At 47.3% G+C, this 21,423-nt stretch overlaps 1 protein-coding gene across 1 annotated transcript; it reads right to left on the bottom strand.

Moving 5' to 3' along the window:
• Nucleotides 1-11,801: 11,801 nt before the first annotated feature.
• Nucleotides 11,802-17,258, bottom strand: LOC124653282 (purple acid phosphatase 22-like). The gene is made up of 6 exons (XM_047192352.1): nucleotides 17,080-17,258; nucleotides 16,853-16,934; nucleotides 16,467-16,731; nucleotides 12,552-13,418; nucleotides 12,344-12,432; nucleotides 11,802-12,256 (listed from the first exon to the last, which is right to left on the bottom strand). The coding sequence occupies exons 1-6, from the start codon at nucleotides 17,204-17,206 to the stop codon at nucleotides 12,040-12,042; spliced, it is 1,647 nt and encodes a 548-aa protein (XP_047048308.1). The 5' UTR covers nucleotides 17,207-17,258; the 3' UTR covers nucleotides 11,802-12,039.
• Nucleotides 17,259-21,423: the final 4,165 nt, after the last annotated feature.

Here is a 21,423-nt window from a genome sequence, read left to right as displayed (position 1 = left end):
TTTTGCTTATGTGCCAATGCTTCGTTTTATGTGCGTCTTTGCACAATCCATGGCTGCCCACATTTCGGCCATAGGTGGAGTCTCATCACCGTCAGAAATCCTCAAAGCTTTGAGAAGTGGCTGTGAAGCTCTCATACAATGCTCCACTGAATGCCAAAATGACACAGATATGACAGTTGCTTCAGCTGCCTTCCTTGCTTCGGTGATCATTAATTTGTTTGCATACCATTAGAAGTCTACCAGCTGCCTTGTAGTTAGATCCATTGTCGCTTACTACTTGGACTACCAATTCAGGGCCAATTGCATCAATTTGTTCACTCAACAACTATGCTACCAGCTTTGCATCAACTGTTTCAGCAGAAACATTAGCTGTCCCTAATAAAAAGGTGCCTGCTGGACTATTGACTAGAAAGTTCAAGAGGTGTCGGCCACCCATGTCAGTCCAGCCATCAGACATGAGTGAGCAACCATATTCTTTCCATGCAGCTTCATGCTTGCCTCTCAAACTGTCAGTCTTGACCTTGGCCTTCTCAAGCAATGGTACTCTAAGTCTCCAATAACTAGGTGAGATATAATCAGAACCATACTGCCCTATAGATTCCAAGATGATCTCCCAACTCCTTGAGTTCACAACATTGAGTGGAAAACAATTCTCATACAAAAAGTCAGCTACATGATCATCAACAATCGCTTTTTGCTCCTTTGTCTTCTTGATGAATTGCTTCATTGTTAATTGCGAGCCCTTTGACATGTGTCTCTCAGCAACCACCTCTTCTGGAGTCTTCCGAATCTCATCTGCAATGGACTTTCCTTGCTTCTTTGCTGCTGTGTTTGCTACATGAGCCGACCCATCTAATTTCCTTTTCCCAGAATTATTGGTGTTGGTGTTGGTGTTGGAGCAGTTGGAAGCTCTTGAACTTGCTGCACCTGCATGGAAGTCTCCTGCAGTAATCTCTTCAATATCTTCTTCACACCCTTGTTCAACTTCGCCTTCACCTCCCTCAACATTTCTGAACGTGAATGTGTTAGTCTTCAGGTAATCATGCATCTCTTTTTGAATTGCAGTGGTTGTTTTGGGGCACATAGTGACAATTGTAAACCCTCCCGAAGATGCTTCTTCATCCTATTGACACCAGAACCAACTTTTTTTCCACATAGATTACATTGCAGCTGCAACCTATCCTCAAGATCACACATAAATGCATATTTCCATGCTAGATCTTTGCTCCTCCTTGGCCTCCTGCTTCAGCTTGACCTGACCAAATGACTTGGGATATCTCTGGAGAGGCCATGTTGCTTCCTATGAATGAGATGGTGAACAGATTAACCGATGCACATGCCTAAACCCCTACGCAGAAGCACTGGATATCTCAGAGGAAAAGGGAAGCAGAGAGGAGAAGCTTGTTACCTGGTACCTGCAGCAGCCGTGGAGGAGTGGACCAGCTGCAGCCGTGGACGAGAGCAGACCAGCAGTAGCTGCCGGCGAAGGAGGAGCTCCTAGCAGAGGAGGAGCCCGTGGAAGAGGAGGGGCTTGTGGCGGAGGAGGAGCCCGTGGCGGAGGAGGAGCCCGTGGTGGAGGTGGCGGCGTAGCCCGGCCAGGTTTTTGCAGAGGCGGCGGCCAAGGGAGAGGCCAAGGGAAAGGGTCGAGCGGGGGATTGATTCTCGATCTAGGTCGTGCGGGGCAAACGGGGGGGGGGGGGGAATGGGAAGGACATAATTTTTTTGGGTCGGCCGACCTAAAAACTTCGATTTACCGTGACTAGTCTCGACTATGCCGTCGACTCGATCGACTCGGGCGCTGAGTCTAGTCGACAGGCTGAGTCGGCCTTCCCTTTGCAACTGGTCGACTAGTCGACGACTAGTCGCGACTACTCGTTCGACTCGAAAACCATGGGTTAAACGGGAACCTAGTTCCAATTTGAGGTGTGCCTATGAATATATGTGAGTATAGCTATGTTGAATTAGTGAGTACACCTATGTTGAACTTGTAAGTACAACTACGCGTTGTGATGAGGACATCCCTACCAAACTACTATCTTCGTCATTGCGAGATGAAAACGATGTTGATGTCACTACAAGGAAAAGGGCTATAGCTGCACGGAAGGGTGCCGGCGCACCATCATTTACGTGCGCCGGTGGCAAAATACCGCCGGCGAGCCATGTTAGGCCGCGCCGGCGAAGAACCTATACTGCCGGCGCACAAGAAAATTTAGTGCGCCGGGAATAAAATTCGAAGAGTTCTGGTGGTAGACAATTTACCACCGGCGCACCACCATACAGGTGCGCCGGGGGTTAGTTGCCTAGATTTTTCTCTCCACCCCCCCCCCGGGAATCGCCTTTTCAGTTTTGGAAAAAATAATAGAAAATGATAGAAAATTCAAAAAATAAAATCCTTTGAAATGCCCATGTAATATGTTATCTAGTTTTATTGAAAATTTGAAAATTTGAATTTCGATGTATTATGCAAAATGGCGTCATCTTTCGGTAAAACGGGATTTCTGGTTGCATACGACCTCCGATGAAAAACTTTTTTATATCAAAATCGATCTACTCGAAATTTCCTATTCGAATTGAACGGCCTATGGCCGTTTGGACAAAAAATGGATTCGTCAATTGGAAAACAGAAACAGGACTTTTTGAGATTTAAGATTTGGGTGAAAAAAATAGAAAAAATACCCCGGCGCACAACCCTACTTGGTGCGCCGGCGGTAACATCTCCTATATATAATGCAAACCGTCGACCTCCTCCTCACTTTCCTCACTTTCCCCTCTTCCTTCTCTTTTCCTCCTCCTCCACCTCCGATGGACTCCACCAACTACTGCACCGTCGACCTCCTCCGGCCTCCTCCGCATGGCCTCCTCCGGCCACCTCCAACAGCCTCAACCTCTGATACGTCTCCAACGTACCTATAATTTCTGATGTTCCATGCTTGTTTTATGACAATACTTACATGTTTTGCTTGCACTTTATAATGTTTTTATGCGTTTTCCGGAACTAACCTATTAACAAGATGCCACGGTGCAGTTCTGTTTTCGCTGTTTTTGGTTCCGGAAAGGCTGTTCGGGCAATATTCTCGGAATTCGACGAAACGAAGACCAAACATCCTATTTTTCCCGGAACCTTCCAGAAAGTCAAAGGGGGACCAGAGGGGAGCCCTGGGGGCCCCACACGTGTGGCCGGCGCGGCCCAGGAGGGGGGCACGCCGCCCTAGTGTGAGGTGGCCCCGTGGCCCCTCCGACTCCGACTCTTCGCCTATTTAAGCCCTGGAGACCTAAAAACGCGGGACCAATTGACGAAACTCCAGAAAGACTCCAGGGGCGCCGCCACCATCGCGAAACTCCAATTCGGGGGACAGAAGTCTCTGTTCCGGCACCTGCCGGGACGGGGAAGTGCCCCGGAAGCCATCTCCATCAACGCCACCGCCTCCATCATGCTCCGTGAGTAGTTCCCCCATGGACTACGGGTTCTAGCTGTAGCTAGTTGGTATTCTCTCCCCCATGTACTTCAATACAATGATCTCATGAGCTGCCTTACATGATTGAGATTCATCTGATGTAATCGGTGTTGTGTTTGTCGGGATCCGATGGATTGTTACGTTATGATTGTCTATCTATAAAGTTTGTGAAGTTATTGTTGCTGCAATCTTGTTATGCTTAATGCTTGTCACTAGGGCCCGAGTGGCATGATCTTAGATTTGAGCTCTATACTTATTGCTTAGATTGTATCTACAAGTTGTATGCACATGTCTATGTCCGGAACCAAAGGCCCCAAAGTGACGAGAAATTGGGACAAGCTGGAGGGAAAGGCTTAGATATGAGGATCACATGTTTTCACGGAGTGTTAATGCTTTGCTCCGGTGCTCTATTAAAAGGAGTACCTTAATTTCCGAGTAGATTCCCTAGAGGCCCGGCTGCCACACGGCTGGTAGGACAAAAGATGTTGTACAAGTTTCTCATTGCGAGCACGTATGACTATATATGGAAAACATGCCTACATGATTAATGATCTTGATATTCTGTCTTAATGCTATTTCAATCCTATCAATTGCCCAACTTGTAATTTGTTCACCCAACACTTGTTATTGGAGAGTTGCCACTAGTGTAGATAGCTGGGAACCCCGGTCCATCTTTCATCATCATATACTCGTTTCTACATGACATTGGAAGTAGTATCAACTATTTTCACGGTGCCATTGCTCTCATATTACTATTACTTTGCTCTGTGTTATTCTGTTACTACTGCTCTCATATCACTCGCTACTTTCACATCACCCTCGTTACTAGTGCTTTTCCAGGTGCAACTGAATTGACAACTCGGTTGTTAAGGCTTATAAGTATTCTTTACCTCCCTTGTGTCGAATCAATAAATTGGGTTTTACTACCTGCGAAGACTTCGCGATCCCCTATACTTGTGGGTCATCAAGGTCTGTTTTACGGCGCTGTTGCCGGGGAGGCATAGCTCTACTCATAAGTTCACCTAGGGAGTACACTCTACCTCTCTCGCTGTTTTTGTTTTACTTTATTTTGTTTTGCTTAGTTTACTTTTGTCTAGTTTATTTGTGCTTAGTTTATTTCTGTCTTGTTTTATTTTTCTTAGTTTACTTTTGTCTAGTTTCTTTTTGTCTTGTTTTACTTTTCTCATATACCCAAAAATCCATAAAAATTTGAAAAACCTGAAAATTAAAAACTGTTGCTATGGGAGAACCTACAACCTACTTGGAGCTTATAGAATATTATAATAATTATAGAGAATCAAGAGCGGGAAAAGTGATGAGTGCTGTGATAGAAAAATTGAATACAATTGCTAAAATCTTGCTTAAACGCCATGATATAAACTGTTGCTCTCAACAGGACACTAAACATCTTAAATTTCAATGTGACTTTAGTGAGGAATTTTTAATTAAGAACTATAATCGGAATAGCTATATTCATTTTGGGTTTGAAGAGGTAGAACAATTTGTCATATTTATGGGAGCCTCTGAGATAGAATCCTTCATAGCTAAAAATTATGAAACTTGTGTTGTTTGTAAGGACCTTAAAGATTATGTCTCTTCTATCCTTAATTTTTGCAATGAAAGTTAAACTGATAATCCTTATATCATTGATTATAAAGAGAGACTCATTAATGCACAAGAATGCACTCACAATTTGCAGGAACCAGTGGAAGAAGAAATTGATGAACACTGAAAGCTCATTGGATGAAAAAGAGGAGGAAATTGATGAACCTGAAAGCTCATTGGATGAAAAAGAAGAGGAGAGTGATGAACAAAAGGAGGAAGAATGGATTAGCTACCCATGCCAACCTTCTAATGAGAGTAACTCTTTATCTCTTACCCTATTTGATTGTCCTCCATGCTTACCGAAAGAGGTTGAATGTTATGTTCCTGTGGATTCTCTTGAAATATTCCCTATGAGTAAAACTTGTGAGAATAATTATGCTACTGTTATTTATGATAATCCATGCTACTTTGATAAATCTTATGATAATGCTTTGTTTGTGCCTGATGTCGAAATGCATGGTACTAAAGAATTTTGCGTAGCAAATGTTTATGATAAAGCTCTTGATGATGGTTCTATGTTACTTGATAATATTAATTGTACTACTAATGAAAATGGGATTGGAGAGGTCTTGACATTATCTATGAGTCCCATATCTCTTGAGATTGATCAACCATCTTGTTATATTATTGATAAAAGTGTGTTTGAAAGTTTTAATCGCACTATTTTTGAGCTTGATAAAAATTATGTGTTTGGGACTCATGAAAAGCATGCTGTATGTGATAGTTATGTTGTTGAGTTTGTTCATGAAGCTACTGAAAATTATTATGAGAGAGGAAAATATGGTTGTAGAAATTTGCATGGTACTAAAACACCTCTCTATATGCTGAAAATTTTGAAGTTACTCTTGTTTTATCTTCTTATGCTTGCCATTTTGTTCTTCATGAATTTATTTGTGTACAAGATTCCTATGCATAGGAAGTGGGTTAGACTTAAATATGTTTTGAATTTTCTTTTTGATGCTCTCTTTTGCTTCAACTCTTATTTCTTGCGAGTGCAACGTTAAAACTGCTGAGCCCATCTTAATGGCTATAAAGAAAGAACTTCTTGGAAGATAACCCATGTGTTTATTTTGCTACAGTACCTCTATTTTATATTTGTGTCTTGGAAGTTGTTACTACTGTAGCAACCTCTCCTTATCTTATTTTTATCGCATTGTTGTGCCAAGTAAAGTCTTTGATAGTAAGGTTCATACTAGATTTGGATTAGTGCGCAGAAACAGATTTCTTGCTGTCACGAATCTGGGCCTAATTCTCTGTAGGTAACTCAGAAAATTATGCAAATTTACGTGACTGATCCTCAGATATGTACGCAACTTTCATTCAATTTGGGCATTTTCATCTGAGCAATTCTGGTGCCTCAATAAAATTCGTCTTTACGGACTGTTCTGTTTTGATAGATTCTGCCTTTTATTTCGCATTGCTTCTTTCGCTGTGTTGGGTGGATTTTTTTGTTCCATTACCTTCCAGTAGCTTTGAGCAATGTCCAGAAGTGTTAAGAATGATTGTGTCACCTCTGAACATGTGAGTTTTTGATTATGCACTAACCCTCTAATGAGTTTGTTTCGAGTTTGGTGTGAAGGAAGTTTTGGGTCAAGAGAGAAGGATGATATATGATCAAGAAGAGTGAAAAGTCTAAGCTTGGGGATGCCCCGTGGTTCATCCCTACATATTTCAAGAAGACTCAAGCGTCTAAGCTTGGGGATGCCCAAGGCATCCCCTTCTTCATCAACTTATCAGGTTTCTTCTATTGAAACTATATTTTTATTCGGTCACATCTTATGTACTTTGCTTGGAGCGTCTGTGTGCTTTTATTTTTGTTTTGTTTGAATAAGATCGGATCCTATAAATCCTTGTGTGGGAGAGAGACACGCTCCGCTTTTTCATATGAACACTTGTGTTCTTCGTTTTACTTTTAATGTTCAATGATAAAAGTTGGAAGCTATTGCACTTATTTATATTTGGTTGGAAACAGAAAATGCCTCATCATGTTTTGAATAATTTGACACTTGGCAATTGTTTTGAGCTCTCAAGTAGATCATTATTAAGTTTTTTTCATGTAGTTTAAACCTATTAGTGGAGAACTACCGTAGAGCTTGTTGAAATTGGTTTGCATGATTGGTCTCTCTTAAGGTCTAGATATTTTCTGGGTAAAAGTGTTTGAGCAACAAGGAAGACAAGTGTAGAGTATTATAATGCTTGCAATATGTTCTTATGTAAGTTTTGATGTACCGGTTCATACTTGTGTTTGCTTCAAACAACCTTGCTAGCCCAAAGCCTTGTACTGAGAGGGAATGCTTCTCGTGCATCCAAAACCTTGAGCCAACCACTATGCCATTTGTGTCCACCATACCTACCTACTACATGGTATTTCCTGCCATTCCAAGTAAATACTTCATGTGCTACCTTTAAACCTTCAAAATGCTTCTCAATTTGTGTTGATGTTTTATAGCTCATGAGGAAGTATGTGGTGTTTTATCTTTCAGCCTTGTCATTTACTTTTTGACAGACTTTCACAATGGACTAGTGGCTTCACCCGCTTATCCAATAATTTTGCAAAAAGAGCTGGCAATGGGGTTCCCAGCCCCAATTAATTAACTTGCATTAATAATTCTCTTCACGTGTTTTGCCCTGATTCATCAGTAAGCAACTTAATTTTGAAAATAGACACTCCTTCATGGTATGTGAATGTTGGAAGGCACCCGAGGATTCGGTTATCCATGGCTTGTGTAAGCAAAAGGTTGGGAGGAGTGTCATCCATAAATAATAAAACTAAAGTACATGTGTAAACAAAAGAGAAGAGGGATGATCTACCTTGCTGGTAGAGATAACGTCCTTCATGGGAGCCGCTCTTGAAAGTCTGGTTGATGAGGTAGTTAGAGTGCCCACTATCAGTCGTTGACAACAACAAACACCTCTCAAAACTTTACTTTTATGCTCTCTATATGATTTCAAAACTTAAAAAGCTCTAGCACATGATTTAATCCCTGCTTCCCTCTGCGAAGGGCCTTTCTTTTACTTTATGTTGAGTCGGTTTACCTACTTCCTTCCATCTTAGAAGCAAACACTTGTGTCAACTGTGCATTGATTCTTACATACTTGCTTATTTGCATTCATCATATTACTTTATGTTGACAATTATCCATGAGATATGCATGTTGAAAGTTGAAAGCAACCGCTGAAACTTAAATCTTCCTTTGTGTTGCTTCGATGCCTTTACTTTGAATCTATTGCTTTATGAGTTAACTCTTGTGCAAGGCTTTTGATGCTTGTTTTGAAAGTACTCTTCATGAAAAGTTTTGCTATATGTTATCTATTTGTTAGCAACTATAGATTATTGCCTTGAGTCACTTCATTCATCTCATATGCTTTGTAATAGTATGATCAAGGTTATGTAAGTAGCATGTCACTACAGAAATTACTCTTTTTATCGTTTACCTACTCGAGGACGAGCAGGAACTAAGCTTGGGGATGCTTGATACGTCTCCAACGTACCTATAATTTCGGATGTTCCATGCTTGTTTTATGACAATACTTACATGTTTTGCTTGCACTTTATAATGTTTTTATGCGTTTTCCGGAACTAACCTATTAACAAGATGCCACGGTGCCGCTTCCGTGTTTCTGCTGTTTTTGGTTCCAGAAAGGCTGTTCGGGCAATATTCTCGGAATTCGACGAAACGAAGACCAAACATCCTATTTTTCCCGGAACCTTCCAGAAAGTCAAAGGGGGACAAGAGGGGAGCCCTGGGGGCCCCACACGTGTGGCCGGCGTGGCCCAGGAGGGGGGCGCGCCGCCCTAGTGTGAGGTGGCCCCGTGGCCCCTCCGACTCCGACTCTTCGCCTATTTAAGCCCTGGAGACCTAAAAACGCGGGACCAATTGACGAAACTCCAGAAAGACTCCAGGGGCGCCGCCACCATCGCGAAACTCCAATTCGGGGGACAGAAGTCTCTGTTCCGGCACCCTGCCGGGACGGGGAAGTGCCCCCGGAAGCCATCTCCATCAACGCCACCGCCTCCATCATGCTCCGTGAGTAGTTCCCCCATGGACTACGGGTTCTAGCTGTAGCTAGTTGGTATTCTCTCCCCCATGTACTTCAATACAATGATCTCATGAGCTGCCTTACATGATTGAGATTCATCTGATGTAATCGGTGTTGTGTTTGTCGGGATCCGATGGATTGTTACGTTATGATTGTCTATCTATAAAGTTTGTGAAGTTATTGTTGCTGCAATCTTGTTATGCTTAATGCTTGTCACTAGGGCCCGAGTGGCATGATCTTAGATTTGAGCTCTATACTTATTGCTTAGATTGTATCTACAAGTTGTATGCACATGTCTATGTCCGGAACCAAAGGCCCCAAAGTGACGTAAATTGGGACAACTGGAGGGAAAGGCTTAGATATGAGGATCACATGTTTTCACGGAGTGTTAATGCTTTGCTTCGGTGCTCTATTAAAAGGAGTACCTTAATTTCCAGTAGATTCCCTAGAGGCCCGGCTGCCACCGGCTGGTAGGACAAAAGATGTTGTACAAGTTTCTCATTGCGAGCACGTATGACTATATATGGAAAACATGCCTACATGATTAATGATCTTGATATTCTGTCTTAATGCTATTTCAATCCTATCAATTGCCCGACTGTAATTTGTTCACCCAACACTTGTTATTGGAGAGTTGCCACTAGTGTAGATAGCTGGGAACCCCGGTCCATCTTTCATCATCATATACTCGTTTCTACATGATATTGGAAGTAGTATCAACTATTTTCTGGTGCCATAGCTCTCATATTACTATTACTGCTGATGTGTTACTGTTACTACTGCTCTCATATCACTGCTACTTTCACATCACCCCTGTTACTAGTGCTTTTCCAGGTGCAGCTGAATTGACAACTCAGTTGTTAAGGCTTATAAGTATTCTTTACCTCCCCTTGTGTCGAATCAATAAATTGGGTTTTACTACCCGCGAAGACTGCTGCGATCCCCTATACTTGTGGGTCATCAACCTCCTCTCCGGCGTCGTCCACCTCCTCCGGCCTCCTCCGCATGCATGGACTTCTCCACCGGCCACCTCCACTGGCCTCAACCTCCTCCGGCCTCCTCCACCGGCCTCAACCTCCTCCGGCCTCCTCCGCATGGCCACCACCACCTCCTCCGGCCTCCTCCACCTCCGGCCTCCCACTCCTCCACCTCCTACACCGGGGCAGCAACAAGAACGACAACCTCGGCCTACTAGACTGACAAAAAAACGGCACCACAACCGTAACTCACGAGATCTAGATTTAGATTTAAATTTTTTTGTTTTCTGGTATAACTTACCGCCGGCGAACAAGGCAGGTGCGCCGGGGATAAATCGAGTTACTGCCGGCGAACCATCAGGTGCGCCGGCGGTAAGCCATTATCACCGGCATGTTCCCACCGGCGGGCGCTAGTGCGCCGGCAATAAGCAATTTTGGTGCGCCGGCAATAAGCCTTTTCCTAGTAGTGTGTGAAGCTCAAGTCCAATGAAGTCAGGATTTGATCCATTACAAGAGCTCGTGCGAAGCTACTTAAACAATAGGTGAATTCACTCCTGAATGATACTTTGATCGATGAGAAATTTATACTACCTAAGTCCTTTGACTTCTGTATGATCAGGTACGAGGATGGAGCAAGCATCAGTGAGGATGAGAGGAGCAGCTGGACATGGTGGGACGTAAAGACATCCCTTGGGACGCGCGAGGGAGGAGCGGGAGGCATGCGCAAAGGAGGGAGAAGAAGATGTCAAGGCCAGCACCAAGTCTGGGCGGCTCGGCGCCCAACCCGGTGCCGGATGAGCCAGTCCCGACCGGACCCTGGACCGGTGCACACCGGGCCCGATCCAGGGAGGATGGCTCGGTCGCCCAGCAGCCACCCGGTGCCTGGCCCGGTTCCTGCCGGCCCGCCCGGCCCCTGGCCCGGTCCCGCCGGACCCCACGCCGGCCGAATCCGAAACAAGTTTGGCTGAATCCCGTTTTGGGTCGGTTTGTATCAGTTATTTTCGACCTCTGGTCGTTCTGAACCCCTATATAAGTGTCCAGGACGCCCCAAAAATAGATTTAGACCACGTTTAAGATAAACCCTAGTTCATAGTTGATTGTGTTGCAACTCTATTGAATCTATACACCAATTCGCATCAATCTGGTGTTTTGCTACTGAAAGTTTGTGTGATCTATCGTTCCACTGGGAATTGGGAGATTGCAATTTACCGCTTTGTGGTCGGCGGCTACGTGCGCAAGTGTGCGGAGTTGTGAATATCTTGCAGGGTTGAGAGTTGTTGCATTGGCGACAGGGACCAATTGAGAGACTCGTCAGCGTCATGCAAGTTATCATCCACTTCATCATCGTATATCTCCGATGTGTTCATCGCGTGTTCATCACCATCCACCTCGCTTACTGAGAAGATCGGGCAACCCCTTATCACACTACGAAAGTATATCTGGACACATGTCAGCATAGGAGCGCTCTGCGCGGCAGCAGCCTTTGCAAAGATTAGCCTTTTGCTAGGGTACATTTCTCTCCGGGTTAAGGCGGGCGATATGAGCTCCCAACAAACAAACATAGACAGTATATAATTGCGGTGTTTATAAAAAGAAGTGTTTCATAAATCAAGACATGAGGAGCACACCAGACTGCTTGGTTGGTGCCCATATACTAGCCCTACTAAATACTCTTTCGTAAAAAAGAATGAGTATTTGGCAAGAGTTGGTTGCCAATTTTTTGTTCAAGATAATCTTTAGCTCACGTTTGATCAATTATTTGACAAGAATCCGTGAGTGAGAAGGGTTGGCAGCCTAAATTTTAACTATAAATCAAACAACTATCAAAACTGAATGGACAACCGATATTTTGGCGGGACTACTTGGAGAACCAAAAGAAACACACCCTAAATCCGCGGAGCTGGGCTGGAACGCGCGGACGACCGACCTTGGGCTGCTTGGTCGACGAAATCTGCAGCATCCTACAACTCGTCAAGGCGACGTCCGGCGGTTGCCATGACCAACTTTGGACTCACCAAGCTCTCCAGCCAGACCTCGTCGCGGACGGTTGCATGCGCGTCATCGTTGCGGTGCCATGTCCAGACGGCGCTCGTCTCGTTGACGATCCTCAACCGCCCGTGCCCGAAGCTCGCCTCCTGGAACATCGACAGGTGCGCCGCCTCGTGATCCTTGATGAACCTTCAACATATTAACAAGAACACGTAAATCACTGCGAAATCTAAAGGAAAGGAAAATTGATCAACAACAGTTAGATCGAGTGCGTACTTGAGGGCAAGACCTTCCCTGTTGCCACCGTCGCCAATGGTGATGTACATCGGGCCCCGGCTGTCGGCCTCGTTGTCATAGACCCTCGTCTAGTTCAGCTCAACAAGGACAAAATTTTGATCAGCAAAACTGCAGTTGGTCCGTAGTTGATTGACGGAGCAAAAATATAAGAGCACTAGTACAAGATGATCCATGGCAAGAGGCTTACGAATCGCTCGTAGGCGTGGACGTGTCCGGAGAAGACGACGTCGACGCGGGCCTCGTAGAGGAGACTCTCCATGGCGGCGCGCATCGCCTCGCCCTCGCCCTGGTGCGCCTGGTTGGTGTTGTACCACGGCGCGTGCAGCAGCACGATCAGCCACGGCGTCCTCCGACGGTCCACGCCGGCGAGGTCCCGCTCCAGCCAAGCGTGCTGCTCCGACCCTTCCTCGAAATCCACGTAGGAACCCAGCATCACGACGTGCGCCGCGCCGCCTGCCGCGTCGAAGGAGTAGTAGAGGTTGGAGCGTGAGCCGCTCTCCTCGTACGGCATGCGCCACCGCGCGTTGTAGGCGACGAAGGGCGCGAACTCCACCACGGGGAGCGCCTCGACCTCGTGGTTGCCCTCCGTCACCATCCATGGCCGCGCGCTCGCCAGCGGCTGGACCAGCCGCCCGAACGAGTCCCACAGCGGCTGCTGCGTGTCCGCGTACGACAGGTCCCCCGGGAGCAGCAGCATGTCGTAGTCCGCGCCGCCGATGTGCGATAGAGTGGATGCCGTCCACTCGGTCTGCCCGAGGTCGCCGATGACGACGAGCTCGATGGGCAGGGACGCCGGAGGGGTCCGGAGGGTGAACTCGTCGCCGGCCTTGCCGCACCGGTAGTGGTAGGTCGTGCTGGGCTCGAGAGGGCCGATCGTCACGTGGTGGATCGCGCCGGACTTGTATAAGAAGTAGCGGTACGTCGCGTTGTCGCCTGATGCCGACGCCGTGTAGTTCCCCGGAGATTTGCCGTACTCCACCACCGACGGCGCGTTCCGGTCGTCCGTCACCCATGAAATCCTCATCTTGTTTGTTCCCACAACTGAAATATGCACCTGAAATTTGCCAGTTCAAAATGTGAATTGGTGCGTGTATCGTGAAGATCAAACACAGTTGCTAAAAAGTGCCCAATAATTGCACGTTTCTAAACCCAAAATGTTTATGAGAAATTTCACGCTCCAAACTGTGCATACAATGTATACTTCATTCCAAAATAATCAAAGCTCAATTTTTGTCCTGTGACAAACTATTTTAAGTCTGACCAAATTTGTAAAAAATATCTACATCTAAAACAGCGACTCTTTTTTTACTACATTCATCATACAATGAATTTTCATATCATATAAATTTGATGTTGTAAATGTTGACACGTTTTTCTATAAACTTTGTCAAACTTAAATTAGTAGAAAAAAACTAGAAGTTCAATTAGTTTGAAACGAATGGAGTAAATGCATATCCTTTCCTAAAAAAATATCTAAGTGCATATTTCTGAACCAAAAACTAGCACTAGAAATATTGCAGTCTCATATTTCATAATGTGTAACTACTTGATGGCAAATTTCTAAGCAGAAAACTGCACGCACAAAATTTGCAACTAGAATTTTAAACCCAAAAATGCAAAAAAAAAAAGAACTCTGAAAAGTATAAGTTGAAAAATAAGCAGTCGAAACTATTGCAACTAAAAAAGAAAATACTGCTCGAATCTGTGTGCAATATCTATGCCTTGCGTTTAGAACCCTCTCATAAGATTATGTACAAAACTTGAGCTTATAAAATAGAAAATATTTAAACAAAAAAAGCCGAGCTTTATCGAAACAGAAAGGGTGAAATATAAATGCAAAATTATGAAAAGTTTGGGTTACATACACCAAGAAGGTATCTACGAAAGCTAACCATTTCCCTACCGCTCCTAGCCAATTTCTTCTGGTTGTAGTTGGTACAATTGACATTTAGGTGTTTAAGTACTACCTGTCATTCTCTATTAATTTGGACCCGGTTGTTGCATATAATTTGATATGGTATTAAAGGTAAGAAATCTATATTGCAAAACCCCGAACAATGCACTATTAGTAAATATAGTCGGCATCCATCGATGCCACATCTAAGACATGGTGGAAACTAGAATCATGAAGAATGTTAAAGCATTTTACCATATTTTTTTTCATCAGTTCAGACTTTGGGTGAACTGATTGGTGCAATCATCAGTTGGAAACATTTGTTGCAGTTATCTTTTACTGTTCCAGATAAGCTTTTATCATAGTATTTCACAATTACATTAAGCTTGGCCACGAAATTTGCATTGACATGTAAATCACACTCCCTACATCTGTTAACTTATATGCTCTCTTTTCCCCCCAAAATTCCTATTTTCTATTCCCTCAGTTTGGAAATAAATGTCATAAATTTGACTAAACTCGCATGTATCTAGACATGTTTTACTATGTATATAATGTGAATCTAGATAAATCTACAACGGTTATCCGGAACGGAGGAAGGACATGACATTTCGCCTTGCAAAGAAGCCACTACTTATCATATTGACGATGTCAGCGTCTTTTGCTATGTCTTAGTCAACTGAGATTTTCTTAAGTCTAAGTCACTTACAAAAATATGCTTTGAGTTGCACTTTTCTGTTAAAGCACTTTTCTGACAGAAATGTGCAACTGAACCGAGTTGCACTTTTCTTTAAACTGTAGTTGCACTTTTCTGAGTTGACTGAGACTTAAGAAAATCTCAGTCAACTAAGACATAGGCACTGTGTCTATGTAAGAGCATGTCTAACAGGCCCCTTATTTCTCTGCCCCGTATAACGCGAGTTTTTCGCCCCGTATCCCAAAAGTGCGTCTTGCTGAACCATTACGTCTAGCAGACCCCGTATTTCGCCCTGTATTTTTAAAAATTAAAACCCCGGGAAAATTAAACCATAGTTCATCTTCATTGATCATACACTGGATCATACATATACATAGCGATCTACTGCGATCCTAGCTACTCGAGGATGATGAATGGCACGAAAGGCCCCCTGGCGGCAACCTCCTCCTCCGCCCTAGCGGCAGCCTCCTTCGCCTGGAATTCCGCCACGGCGGCGATGGCCGCCGCCTGTTCGTCTGCCTCCGCCCGCGCCTTCTCGGCGGCCTCCGCCTCGGATTCGGCCACCGCCTGCAAGTATGCCGCGTCCTCCTCTGCCTCCTCCGCTTCCTCCTAGCCGGCCTCCGCTTCCTCCTCTCCTCCGCCTCCTCCGCCGCTGGTGCTGCCGATGCGCGCCGCCCATGCCGCCTTCGCCGCGCGATCACGCTCCCACTCAGCGCGCCACTTCTCGAAGGCGGCGCCGCTCATCGGCTTGAGCGGCGGATCTTGGCGGTACCACCGCCCACCGGCGGCGAACTCCCGGAGCGAGTCCGGCATGTAATACGCGCCGCCGTACTTGCAGGCCGCACGGCGGCTCCCCGCAGCGGAGCGCTTGCATTTCAAGCGCCACGCGTCCTCCACGGTGTCCGGCGAGCGCGATCGCTTCGATCCGCTCGCCGGCGAGGCGCTACTACGACGGCGGGAGTCCATGCAGGTGGCGGCGGTTGGAATGCGGCGCGGGGAAGCGACTAATTGCTCGCCGGAGCAGGAGGAGGAGGCGACGGCGCACGGCGGAGCTAGGGTTGCAAGTGAGGGGTTAACCCCTCACTCGCACCTGCGTCCACTATAAGTACGGGGCGACGGGGCCGATTTCCTGGGCCCCGTATTCCGCCGAAACGGGCCGGCCCGAATACGGGGCCTGCTAGACGCCCAAAATCGCGCCGGCCCCGTATCCCGCCGGAATTTTACGGGGTGGGCGGGTTATACGGGGCCTGTTAGACATGCTCTAAGGACTCCAATTCTCAGAGCTAACTCTAAGGACTCCAATTCTCAGAGCTAACTGGAAAGAAAGAGTAGCTACAACTAATCTCATTGCTATCCACTGTCTGCGTAGTAGTTAAACACTGCGTAGTAGTTTATCTTAGTACAAAACCAAAACGCTGAGCGGATAGAACAGAGTTATATCAAACGAAGAGAGCTTGCTGCCACTGAATTTTGTCGAGAAAAACTTGAGACTCAGAATTCGGCATTCTTACCTGCTGAGGATGCTCGGCCGGCTTGTCGTGCGCCGTCAGTACCAGTGGGCTCGGCGGCGGCCGGACGTACTCGTCGGCGCGCGCGCAGAAGAACGCCAGCGACGTGATCCCCTGCACGAGCACCCTCCACGAGTGCGCCATGGCTCCCACCATCAAGTCACCGGCGACCGTGCCGGTGACGCTGCGACCGAGCGCCGCCTGGTTCATGCACCGGAGAGACCGCTCGTTCGCCGCCGCGAAGAGGACCCTGGCCACGCCGAGGACGCTTCCGACCGGGACGCCCACCGCAATGTGGCAACAAATACGGATCAGCGTGATGACGCGGCGGAACGCGACGCACATGAGCAGTAGCGCGCGGAGGAGAAAGGCAATTGTATGCTTCTTACGCGTGCCGACGCGAGGGGAGGAGGAGGTCGGCACGGCCGTCGCCATCGCCGTCGACGGCCTTGGCTTTAAGAAGCACGGGACCTGGTAGGGTACACGTAAACGCGCGCCATTAAGTTAATGTAAGTTTTAAGAGACGAAGACTTTATTGCAGTGCGTATTATGTCGCAGGTATCCGGAGGGAGTATATCCTGTTTCTGGAGAGAGATGCCACGGGCGGTTGCCGTACCTGACATGTGCCGTGGGCGGACACGGCGGTTGGGGTCGCCGGAGAGGAGGTGCACGCTCGTGGTGGTGGTGGCGGTGTGGTGGTGGAAGGGGAGGAAGGGAGGGGATAGGTAGGTTGAGGCTAGCATTGCTGCAAGTTTTTACCGCAGCTTCTCTCTTCTTCATCCTTTCTGCTCTCTTTCGAGCCTCTCTCGCAGCAAATGTCACTGTCTGTATGGGAGCTGGAAGCAACACGTCAGCTGCTGAATGGGATGCGTTGGAGGTTGATGGCTTATGCCTATGGGGACCGGAGAATATTATGACTAGATGCGGCTTGTGAGGCTTAAAATCACATAAAAGGGCAGACTCGCTCGACAAGAGGTGGATCATGGACATGAACGGGCAGCTGTCAGTTTCAGCAATTGCTCAATTCTGCATCCTTTGGGAGAAGGTTAATCAAACCATCCTAAGAGCATCTCTAACAGAGCCTAAAAAAATGTGAACTGAAAAAGTGTAGTTCAGTCTCCCGAAAAAATAGTTTCGAGCGAATTTGGAGGTGCCGCAGACCAGAACCGTAAATCGGAACCGAAAAACTTAAAATTGAAATTTCGCCAGAGAATTGTTCATCGCAATACAAGTTCGACGATGAAATTCATAGTCATACATACACAATTTACATAAGCTCGCAAAATAAAGATCATAATGTAGCAGTCCTCCGCACCATGACCCTAACGATGAACAAAATTCGGCCTAGAGATACTTACCGGGGCCTCTAGGCACGGCGGAGGACGGGGCGGAGGACGAGCGTGAGGCGGAGGACAGCGGAGGAGACGGCCTACTCAGCGTAGAGGTCCATGATCTCCTACTTGACGCGGCGGACACAGGCCTCCCTCTGAGACGCTTCGTACAGGCGCACCTGCCAGACGGCCCCCACCTCCTCGTGGCGGAACCACGCGCGCGCCTACGCCTGGATATGACGGCGACCTGCTTGATCACCGTCGCCTCCTCCTCGTCGTTGAGGACATAGTCACCGCTATTGAATACGCCGCGTGTTGCCTCCTCCTCCTCCTCCTCCTCCTCCTCGTTGTTGTCATCGACGGGCGGCGCCAGGGAACGACACGATCCTCCGGAGGAAGAGCCCTCGCCGCTATTGGCGTAGCGGGGCGAGCTTCCCCCGATGCGTGAACCCCAGTTGGTCCACCGCCGAGTGCTCCGCTTCCGCGTGCCCTCGGAGCGGTTCCACTTCTTCCGCTCCGCCTCCGAGCGGAAGACCGAGGGGCGCGACGACGAGTTTCCGCCGCCAATCCGACCGCCTCCCCTCCCGAAGCTACCGCCGCAAGCCATGCAATGGAGGTGGAGGTCGCTGATGTGCGAATGTGGCAACGGATGAGCGCAGATTGCTCGTCGGAGTAGGGCGGTGGTAGCGGCGGAGGGGAGTCGGGTTTTGGAACCGAACTACCCTCTGCGGCCTGTATTTATAGGGGCGCACGTCGAGTTTCTCGGGCCCCCGAAATTTTTTTTGGGCCAGGCCCTGAGTTCAGGCTCTGATTTGCGCGGCTTTCGGTCCAAACCCATAAATCCGTTGAAAAAATTGTGTTCCAGCAGCATTTACATGCTCTGGCTCTGTTTGAGTTGCTCTAAATGCTCAATCACAGGATCGGTTCATTTGGAAGGTCATCGCCAATGGCGCATTCTCGGATCGAATATCAAGCTTTTTTTTCCAAGGGGCAGAAAATTTTTCCTGGTGCCAAGGAACTATGGTCGTCACAAGCCCTCTGTGAGAGATTTTTTTTTGCTTGACTCAATCTTGAGGAACCAAAGGCATTCCTAACCTAAGAGTCATGAACTTAGCTCTTAGGATCGGATGGTTGTGGCTCAGCAAAATGGACGCTTCCAAGTCCTAGAAGGAGTTTAACATATAAATCCCTCAGGTATGCATCGGATTTTTGACACAGCCACTTCCTCCATTCTCGGAGATGGGGCCTCCACCTTCTTCTGGACAGATCGGTGGTTGTCGGGTGGACGTATTAGGGATCTTGCACCATCTCTCTTTGCAAAGGTCCCTAAGAGAGCGGTTAGATCGCGCATGGTGCGGGAAGGTATCGCCGGTGGATGCTTGGACGACATCTCCCTAGAACTCGGTGCCCAGGCAAGTGCTGAGCTGCTAGACACATCCGATTGGCTAGAGGGTTTTGCACTGGTGGAGGGTGCCGAGGATAGATTCATGTGCAACTGGGAGAGTGACGGGGTCTACTCTTGTAGATCCTATTACCGCGGTTACTTTGGGGGTAGCGTGGACATGGCGGGGGCACTGTAGATTTGGCGCTCCCAAGCCCGCAAAAGTGCAGATTCCTCTTGTGGCTGGTAGCGTGGATCTGTTGCTAGACGACATACATGCTCGATCGGAGGGGGCTGCCTTTCCAACGGCGTGTCCATTCTGTGACTAGCACGACGAGTCCTTTTATAATATTTTGCTAGGTTGCACCCTGTCACGCTAAGTGTGGGCGACTTGTGTATGCTGGTGGAACTGGGAAGACCACATCCCAGCAGCGGCAGATGCACATCTGGTGGATTGGCTGGCTGCAGGGATGGTGTGGTGGAAGAGACGTGATCCGTGACTTTTGGACATGGATAGCTTCGGTTTGTTGGTGCTTGTGGCTCGACCGCAACGGTATCGTCTTTGAGGGAGTGGCTCCTGTTAGTGATGTATAGACCGCTTTACTGTCTATTCCCAGTGTATGAGGGGCTTCCCTGCATAGTGTAACACATGTATAAGTACTTCCGGCTGAGCGTTCGGTTAATATGGTTAATTCGGTTCGGTTTGTACGGTTTTAAGTTAATACAGTTTCAATACTTCGGTAAATACGGTTTTGTACGAAAATACGGTTCGGTTTCGGTAATAACCAGTCAACTTCGGTTCGGTTTTGGTAATAACCAAACTAACCAAAGTTTACGTGATTTTAAAATAGTATCTAACTTTTATGGATGTATTACTGCAATTCTTTATTTTCTAGGACCAAATAGAGCCTATTGGATACAAAGAAACAAAAAAGGGAGAAATTTTAGTAAACAAAATTCATGACAATGTGAGGAGCACGACCTCACTGTTCACAAATTACAAAACAAGACGCCCAAACCATCAAGCTAGAAGAGATTTAGTAAATTTATTGTACTTACGATGGTGTATTAACGATCAGAATGAAGTTGAGCTTGGCTAGCAAACGTCATTCTATGACGTTCGGTTTGTTTCGGTTTAACTGAAATATTTCGGTTATTAACCGAATTAACTAAAGTCTTTACGGTTAGATATTTTGTTAACTTAAACCTAACTCTATAACTGAAATAACTGAAATACGGTTGCAGTTCAGTTTTTTCTGTTCGGTTTTTGATTTCAGTTCGGTTATGCACAGCGCGACATGTACTACACAGTGTGACATGTACTGGCCTTCAATACTAATTGCTTATTCACAACATGGTATCAGAGCTTTAGGTTTAGCTCTTTGCACATTGCAACTCCATGCTCCATCCGCGCCGCCGCCGATGTTCTTTCCGGCCGCCGCTGCCCACTTCCTTCTTTCTCTCCCGTTCTCGTCGGGATCGAGTTGTTTTCTGCCCATTGTCGTCAGTTTTAGAGCTCCAAATCGAGCTCGATCCACTAGGTTCCGTCGGCCGCCGCTGCTCTCTGCCTCCGGCCGGCCCTGCTCAGGATGACCCTGCTCCGGCCGTCCCCGCCGCCGGCCGGACCCGCCCCCGCCGACCAAGCCTCAGGCCGGCCTCGCCCCGGCCGCCCCTGTCTCCGGCGGCACCACCCGACCGCCCTCCCCTCCGGTCGGCCGGTCCCGCCCTCGGCCGGATCTTCCCCGGCCGGCCCTGCTCCGTCCGCCCGTGCTGCTACCTGTCCCGACCATCTCCGCCTCTGGTTGGCAGATTTAGATCTAGTTTCAAAAAGAAAATTATGGCATCCTCCGCATCTGGCTATGTCAGCATTCCTCGGTGCCCAGTGATCTTTGATGGTACCAACTATGGGGAGTTTACTGCCTTTATGCGCATCCACATGCGTGGTCTTCGGTTGTGGGGTGTTCTTACCGGCGAGGTCCCTTGTCCGCCGCATCCCACTGCTTCTGTGCCTCCTACACCACCGTCAGTGCCACAAGCCCTTGCTGATGATGCTCCTCAGGTTGCTCAGGAGGTAGCCAGGTCTGCCGAGCTTTCTGCTGATGAGGCATACGAGCAACAAGTACTTGCTTACTCAAAGTCTCTTGGTTCCTATCGGGATTGTCTGGCGACTTTTACTCAGTGGTGTGATGAGGATGTCAGGGTTGCTGTTGTTCTTTCTTAAAGTGTTCAACCATAGTCTGCTTCTGAG

Source organism: Lolium rigidum, chromosome 5 (genome assembly GCF_022539505.1).
Source record: "Lolium rigidum isolate FL_2022 chromosome 5, APGP_CSIRO_Lrig_0.1, whole genome shotgun sequence".
Lineage (NCBI taxonomy): Eukaryota > Viridiplantae > Streptophyta > Magnoliopsida > Poales > Poaceae > Lolium > Lolium rigidum.
The sequence above is the reverse complement of the archived record's forward strand: the minus strand, read 5'-3'. Positions and strand labels throughout refer to the sequence as shown.